Source organism: Crotalus tigris, unplaced genomic scaffold, assembly GCF_016545835.1.
Source record: "Crotalus tigris isolate CLP2741 ecotype Arizona unplaced genomic scaffold, ASM1654583v1 scf7180000024124.1850442, whole genome shotgun sequence".
Lineage (NCBI taxonomy): Eukaryota > Metazoa > Chordata > Lepidosauria > Squamata > Viperidae > Crotalus > Crotalus tigris.
Genome location: NW_024100400.1, coordinates 133,719 through 142,416, shown reverse-complemented (window position 1 = coordinate 142,416; position 8,698 = coordinate 133,719). Strand labels below are relative to the sequence as shown.

General features: G+C 39.2%; 1 protein-coding gene across 1 annotated transcript; it reads left to right on the top strand.

The window, feature by feature from the left end:
* Positions 1 to 432: 432 nt before the first annotated feature.
* TENT5C (terminal nucleotidyltransferase 5C) lies at positions 433 to 8,251 on the top strand. The gene is made up of 2 exons (XM_039322756.1): positions 433 to 586; positions 4,599 to 8,251. The coding sequence occupies exon 2, from the start codon at positions 4,617 to 4,619 to the stop codon at positions 5,778 to 5,780; it is 1,164 nt and encodes a 387-aa protein (XP_039178690.1). The 5' UTR covers positions 433 to 586; positions 4,599 to 4,616; the 3' UTR covers positions 5,781 to 8,251.
* Positions 8,252 to 8,698: the final 447 nt, after the last annotated feature.

Sequence of the window (8,698 nt, the reverse complement as noted above, 5' to 3'; positions counted from 1 at the left end):
TATTCGATGAGCTGCTATTCAATATGATGATACAAGAACCCATTAGGCAAGGTATCTGGCCACGGTGAATTTGGTGTTGAACGTGGCGCAGGGAGTTAAGTTTCTAAAGAAGTCCAGTGCTGGGGAACAAAAATCAGAAGAGAACATTTTAGGTCCTGAAAACATCAGTTTGTATCTTGGTTCATGAATGGATCCAATTATTTCCATATCTCCGGGGCATAAGTTCTTAAGACGGCAACTTATTTTTAAACAAGACGGGACCTACCCATTAGGGAATCCGAAAATATGTTCAGTGAGCTCTTGATTCCAACCCCCATTATTTTAGTCATTCCCACTTCGCCCACTAAACCTCGCTCCCACTCTTAGACCATCGGTAGAAGCCAAAAGCGTTTTCGCTGCCCCGCCTGAAGGGGCGTAGTCTGTCCGAGGGCGGGGCTTATAAATGAATCCGCGAGGGGTGGAAAAACAAATAATGCTAAGCTGCAAGAAGAGAGCGGAACGGCCGGGCTGCCACCGCCGGTGAAGGGTCCAGCGTCGCGGAGGCTCCTGCGCCCTCCCCGCTCACCGACTTAGTTGGAAAACGGAGGTTTGTGTGCGAAATGCTGAGGGTTGTGTAGAACTGAGCGCCCTGGCCCCCAAACGCAGCAGGAAAAGCCTTTGCTGTCGCAGCGACATCGGGGAGGACTAAACAAAAGGACTCCTCTTTGGTCGCCCTTGTAGTGAAACACGCGGAGAAACCTGGTTCTGACTCCCCCCCCCCAAAAAAAGCCGGTTTAGGCTTCGTCCCCTTTCGGGTTCGACCTCTGGGCCAGCTGGGTGGCGTCTTCCCACATCCGTGGCGGATCTTGGTTCGCCCGGAATGTTTAGCGCGCATCTCCCCGACGCGTTTCAGTATGAAACGCGTGGAACGGTGTGGGCTGAGCGGTGTAGTTCGCGCGAAAGCGCAGATGCTGGCTCCGGTGTGATTTGGGGATGTGGCTTGAATTGCAATGCCTGCGTGATTATTTTTTTTTTAAAAAGTGGCAGCATTTCTTATTAATTGGTAGACCTTTTCAAGGAGTATGGCTTTGAAAGATTTTTCCCTGGCTTCTTAGCAGAAGAGAGAGAGCCGAATAAAATGACTGTTTACACCAATTTCCCTGGGGAGAACTGAGGCAGCTGGGTGTTTCTGTAGAAGCCAGTTACTAAGTGGGTGTTAACAGCCACACCTGTTGCTGAAATACCATGGGCTTCAGTGATAAGTTAACTTTTGTTGTTGTTCATTTATTTGGTCGCTTCCTACTCTTCTTGATCCGATGGGTGTTATTTTCTTGTGTTGGTTTATCAGAAAAAACTACTTTTGAAACCTTTCAAACTAGTGATAAGAGTCTAGTCATTTGCCTTCTCCTGGCTGCTTTTTAAAGTAGCCTTCCATTTTCCAAGCATCAGAGATTATTCTAGAGACTCTTCTTTCCATGTTGTATCCATCATACAATTCTGGCCTTGTGAAACAAGAATCTATAAAACATTATTAAACAGTGGTCTTCTACAGCAGCCTTTTCTAATGCAGGCACTCCCTAATATTTGAGCTTCAGTTTTCCAGCCAATGCCAGATGTCTGTAATGAAGGGTGCTTTTGGATGGACAGCTCCTAAACTCCTGCAGCATTGTTCAATTTTATCATGCAACTATTTTATTTTTATTTTATATATGTAGTGGCTTTAAAAAAAATGGTAGTAGTTACTCTTACTTGCAGGGTACCTTTAACATTCTGTGAATGAGGGAGGATGACTCCTGCATGAAAAATACCTTGTAATTAGGCTGCTTCAGATGAATGGGTTAGATTCAAATTGAGCATTCTGTAAATAGAAAGCAGAAGGATCCAGCAGAAACTTTTCTCTGAAATAAAGAATGAGCAGGCCATCTTTATCACATTTTGTTCCATCTGCATTGCCTTTCAGATCAGCTTTCTAGGAAAGCTGCAGAGCAAAATAACTCTACTAAGCATTAATATCTGACCATTTTACGGGAAAGAGTGTACTCTACAAAATAAGCACTTGCTTTTTATGTGAACGGCTCCAGTGATCTTTGTACCTCGGATTAAAGAAATCTTGTTTAGCAGTTTTGGGAAAGACTTCAGTGTAAGTCTCTAGGGAAATACTACCATCTAGTAATATAATAGTAGCCTTGATGGATCTACAGCCTAAAAATAGGTTTGTATGTTGAAGTGATGTCTCAGCATTGCTGTTGAGCATAGAGATTCCTGAAAAATATTTCACAATATTGATCTATTTTATAGTAATCCTTTGAATTATATAGTATATTGCTGATGTGCTTCTTATATAAAGATAAATACTGTGAAATAAGAGCTATTAGAATAATATTTCCTATGCATCTTCAAATGATGTAACTCCTTTTGCTGCTTTCCATATTTAGTTTTCTAATGCTGCCTTGAATACATTAAGATGATTTTCCTATATGTTTTTTAAGGGGCAACATGTCTAGTGTTTCAAATGGGACCCATTGAAAGTCTGTTACTTGACATTCTTAAGTTATTTGGCCTCTTTAGGCTACACATAATGGGGGATATAATGGCACTTTCATTTTTAATCTAAGCAGTTCTGCTAAGGAGGTACTAGACATTTGGTTCTTGTCCAGTCTTCTAAATAAGAAAATATCCCAGATAAGATGCTGTGATCTTTCGTAAGGGAACTGCATACAAATAGTACCTTTCCTGATATACTGCTTTTCATTTAGCCAAGTCTTATTGCTGGAATTTGCCATTCATGCCAGCAGCCAGCTGATGCCCACCTTGAGAATTTCTAGTAAGTAGGGAGAAGATAAGGGGCACATGTAAGCAACTCGGCTTCAGTGAATACCATATGTGCTGCATTCTTCTGCTACTGGTGCTGAAGTAATGTGGCAGAAAAGCAGAGATGGGACAAATTTCGGTCTCAACAGAAAGTGAGTCTTTTGTCTAAGCACTTGATTCATACGGAAATTAGCTGGTATTGTCCCGGGATTTGCAGACCAGCAAGAATTTCTGATTCCCAATATTCTAACAGTAATAGCAAAATTCTTTCTCCTCCAAGGATAGTCTTCTGAAAACAAAAGTGGTAGCAGAGGGGAAGGATACAAACAGATTTGGGTGCAGGGCTCATTTCTTTTGAAATCGAGTTCTGGATTAGAGCATACATGTGGAGGCATCTTCTTCATAGTTCTGTAGTTTGGAAGATCCCATCTGTCATTTTCACAAACTTCATGTGGCTGAAGAGATTTTCACATATAGTTCTTTAACAGGGAAGGCCTTTTCAAACAGTGGAAAACAGTGTGACATAGATACATTATTTAAAACTCTGGAGTATTTTTTTTATGATAACTTACTTATGGGTTCCCACATAGTAATACTAATTCTTAAATTAGGGATTACAAACCAGAGTGGCTGCTTTCCGATTATTAAGATCAATTGTTAACAACCATGAATTTGAGATGTAATTCTTGCAAAGTTTATCTATCTAATGGTACCAAATCCAAACTTAACACATAACTGCTCAGTGCAATGTGAGCATAGTGTAACCGTACATATCAGATGAGGGAGAAGTTCTTCTCTCTGTCTAGGGCAATCCAGTTTGTATCTTATGATCCTCTTTCTGCAGTAGTGTTTCAGTTGAGAACTTTTCTGTGCCATTCTGTTTACCCTAAAACAAGGCAGCCAGCATACTTCTTCTACCCACCTAAATTCAAATAATTAAACTTAGAGTATATGCTTCTGTGTGGATAAGTGTGAAATTGTAATTGTTGTGTCCAGCATTATCTAGTGAAACTTGTAATAGACTGACTGAAAATACTTGTTGACAATTAGCTATTTTTTTGTAATGTGTATTTATTAATTGTCTAGAGAGAACTCTGTCTTACAAGCCAGCCTAGAAATCCTTTAAAAGAAACGCTAAATGGTTTGGCTCCAGATTTAAAGGATTCAACAGGTTTCTTATAAGTGGATTTCTCTGTTTCTTTCACATGAAATCCTTTTCAAATCCCATTAAAATGATATACTATGTCGGAGGAAAGTGATAAGTAGGGCAGACTCTGGTATACAGATAAAGGGGGTAATCAAACTTTAACAGAGGCAACTTGTCATGAATTTAATTCTGTTCATGAAAGCGTCTAATCTTCCCCTTTCCCAGCCATTAGAATGAGGGTAGAATGAGAGGTCTCCAGCCTAATTTTTTTAGGGGCAAAAAGGGAGGAGCTGGGAAAATAGTTTTTAATATATTCATATAAATTTTGATCTAACAAATAAGAGCAGAAGTATCCCAAGCGCAAAATTTTCTCTTCAGGGTTTCTTGCCTCCCACAAAAATAATATGAGAATTTCAGGGATTCTGAGAAATATTGAAGTTGTTGGAGCTCTAACGTGCAAAGAAAATTGTAATGAATTGAATATAAAGAATCAATGAACTAGTTTAGACTACAGCAAATATAAAACGGTGCTTGTAATATTTCATCCAGATTCTTATTCCTTTCCATGAAGAATATTCCCAATCAGTCATTGTAAAGATCTCAAATTTGCTTAATTGTCCTAATAGGATGTATCTTATTTCAATATTCTCTTCCCTTCTAGTTCAGACATTCATCTACAATGGCAGACAAGAGACCAAAGGCTGACTCCACCTCCTGCAGTGTACTAAGTTGGGAACAGGTCAGTCGCTTGCATGAGCTTCTGTCAGAAGTGGTGCCAATTCATGGACGGGGCAATTTTCCAACTCTGAAGATAACCTTGAAGAAGATAATCCAAACTGTTCGGCGCAGGCTGGAAGAAGCCAGCATTCTAGTGCATGACGTTCGACTGAATGGTTCTGCAGCTGGTCATGTCTTGGTTAAAGATAACGGGCTGGGTTGTAAAGATCTAGATCTTGTTTTTCAGGTGTCCCTCCCAAGTGAGACTGAGTTCCAGTTGGTCAAAGAAGTGGTGCTGCGGTCCCTTTTAAATTTTTTGCCTGAAGGTGTAAACAAACTCAAGATTACGCCCATGACTCTTAAGGAAGTATACATTGAAAAGTTGGTGAAGGTGTCCACTGAAATTGACCGATGGAGCTTAATATCTCTTTCTAACAAACATGGCAGAAATGTAGAGCTCAAATTTGTGGATCGTATACGACGGCAATTTGAGTTCAGCGTGGATTCTTTTCAAATAATATTAGACTCTCTGCTTTTTTATTATGAGTGCTCAGCAAACCCAATGTCTGAGCATTTCCATCCAACTGTCATTGGGGAAAGTATGTATGGTGATTTTGAGGCAGCCTTTCTTCATCTTAAGAACAGACTGATAACTACCAAGAACCCCGAGGAAATTAGGGGAGGCGGGCTCCTCAAATACAGCAATCTTCTTGTGAGGGATTTCAAGCCCATGGACAAAGGGGAAATTAAAACCTTAGAGCGTTACATGTGCTCCAGGTTCTTCATAGACTTCCCAGACATTCTGGAACAGCAGCGCAAGTTGGAAACCTACCTGCAGAATCACTTTGCCGAAGAGGACAGAAGCAAATACGACTACCTAATGATCTTGCGGAAAGTGGTGAATGAGAGCACAGTATGCCTCATGGGGCACGAACGGAGACAGACCCTGAACCTTATCTCCCTTTTGGCCCTCAGGGTTCTTGTGGAGCAAAACATCATCCCTAACGCTAGTAATGTCACTTGCTACTACCAGCCAGCACCCTATGTTAGTGATGTAAATTTCAGCAGCTACTATGTTGCAGATATTTCCGGCCAGGTGTGTCCCACCTGGTTGCCTTGCAATTGATTTCTTATCTTCGGGGGGGGGGGCTCTAATTCAGCCAGAATGAAGTGTTTCCTGCATTTCTCTTAGCTGCTTAAATAGGACGAATGTTATCAAGCTTTAGTCAGGTCATAAAATAGTACTGCCTTACATAAAAGAAAATCTCTTTTCTATCTGTCCTAATGCGGGTCTGCAATTTTTAAAAGAAAGATGATGTCCAGCAACACCAGAACATTGATAGATGCTTAATTGCTTCCATGCGATCTTACTTTTTGACATTTCATTGTCTGCAGGTTCTGTTCCCAATTTAATGGAAGTAATGAGGACTAATCTGGTATTCTTGTGCAGGAAACATAGCTATATTGTAGCACAAAATTAGCTGATCAAAACCCCACTAAAAGGAACAGAATTGAAGCAGTTTAATGTAGGTACATGAGAGCCATTTTCCTGAAAGTCTTAATCAGTTTCCTTCTGGCGCCATAGCGGTAATAACGAAATTGTCTTTAAAAAGGAAAATCCTTACATTCAATTTGGTGGATTTTAGTTTAAAGAAATTGGATTCTGGCAACTTCGTGCTGGCAGAAATGGCTTCCCGAATACATAGCTTTCCTGATCTCTTCTTCTCACCTTCCTTGAAGAAGGAAGGTAGCAGCAATGGAGGCAAAGAAAGTCTAAACATTTTTAGGATAGCAGCATTGGCAATGGAGAGCTCTTGATTTGCGGCAATCCCAAAGCAGGAGGCCTGTTCCATTATTTCTCCTAGCTTCCTGTTTGGAAGACTGCCAAGCAAAGGAGGAAGCAGGAAAGTATTCTTGCAAGGGTAATATTGTATATTTGCCTTTTCTTAATAGTATACTCCAAAAAAAGAAAAAAATATGGAAAACATCTTAGGCAGCATAACAATCACCGGAAAACCCTCATAGAGGTTTATGAATCTGCAGTTTGGAATTCTATTTTCCCCTGCAACTGGGCATGTACAGAATATGGAGTTAGTATTTTTCTAAAATTATATTGAAACTATAGATTTTTAAAAAGTATTTTCAATTAGGATGAAAATCCCAAGAAATGAATGCAAACTAGAAGAAAATTTAAATATATGGAACCAGATTTTGGGAGGATGGTAAGGGTGGGAATTAATGCTATTGATGATGTGGGTAGCAGTAACTGTAATGGAAATGATGGTTTAAGTAGTTACCTGAGAATAAAATACTTCAGTTAGCACTCAGTTAACACTCCAGGTTCTTGAAAAAAGTTCTTAAGAGTGCGTTCAGTTTAAAACAGTTACAGATTTCTAGCTCTTACCGTACTATTCAGGGTTTATTGGTAGTTGTAGATTTTTAGGAAGCCTCTTAAAGTTCAAAGGTATAGAAAGGAGAGAAGAGCCCTTGGTCACAGCTGGTGAATAAATGAAGGTTTTGTAGGAAGGAAATCTGTCAAGCATGCTTCGACAGCTCCACTGTCTTTTTCATAAAGAAGAGGGCTCAAAACACTTGTGCAGGATTCTTTCTCAATTGCATTTTCTTGCAGCAAAGCTAATAATACAGAATACTCTGCTAGATTATTGAAGAAATTCATGGTTGATTAGCATAGATTTACCAAATCCAGATCTCAGCAGAACACCTGAAATTCCTAAATTGTCTATTAAATATAGAAAGAAGGTAAAGATAATTTTCAACCTATAGAGTTTTTACAGGTTTTCTATTGCAAAAGGCTATTTATTAAACTGTTGTATTTGTATTATAGCATAAGCATAACATTTCCAGAAAAGGAAACTAGGTAAGAATAGGGCAAGGTAATGACAAAGGAAAACATGTTTGGAAATGTTCATTACTGAGTGATAGAAATCCTTAAGTTTCTCTCAATAAAAGTTCAAAATAGGATAGCTTTTTTAAAAGTAGCATTTCTTCTGTAACTTAGAGATAAATTCTTATCTGTGGAAAGGTGGATGACCTTGGCAGTGCTAAAGTGGCACCGCCTTGTTGAATTCCTTCTTGAATCAAACAGATAAGCAGAGAAATGTTGAGCCAATTTCACTTGCTATAGTTAGGCTACATGTTTTGCTTGACCATATCAAATTGCCTGAATATTGCTGAAATTAATTGCGCTGGATTATTCAAAAACAGAAACAAAGCTAAACAGTAAAACACGATTTTCATGAAAAGATTTATTTTGCTTCCTGTTGTAGAATTGCACCTTAAGGCGAGAGGGGAATATAAAATAGAATTGTATCAAAAAGGGCACAACAAGCTAAAGTTTAGACCTTTGTTTAATATTTAATTCAAAGCTGAAATGCATAGATGATGTCCAAATGAATTTTTTACACTGGTAGAAACTTATTTTGTGTGCATTTCTGGCAAGTGTATGTTTCTTTAAATTGCAAAAATACTGTCAGTTGCTAGATAAGTATGATAGCTTTGGAGAGGGCTGTTGACATGCCCCTGATTTTGGTTTTCTTCAACTTGAAAGCTTAAAGTAAAATATTTTGGTCAATTGAATGGTGTATGTCCTTTTTTATTTCCTCTGCACCTCCATAAAATAAGGAGACTTTCAAAGAACTTCCCAGTTTGTTCCCAATTTCCCAACTAGTCATTGTAACTCTGTGTTCTCTCCAGTGCTTGTGATCCTGCCAGACCTGAACGTTATCACAGTACCAGTTTCTTGCCCATGAAACCATCTCATTTCAATTAAGGAAAATACATATTGGAGGATACATTTGGGCAATATCACTTGGAAGACCCAGGTTCAAATGCACTTTCAGCTGTAGAGATTCACAGGGACTGTCATCTGTTCAATCTTCTGTACTTTGCAATAATCTTCTGGGGACAGCAGTAAGAAGAGAATGCTATGGATATCTCTTGGGGTAATCTGAGTAAATAAGATGGTTTCTTGGTCTTGGTTTTCTACCATATGTTGAAGAGAGAGTTAACTTCAGATGAAACCTA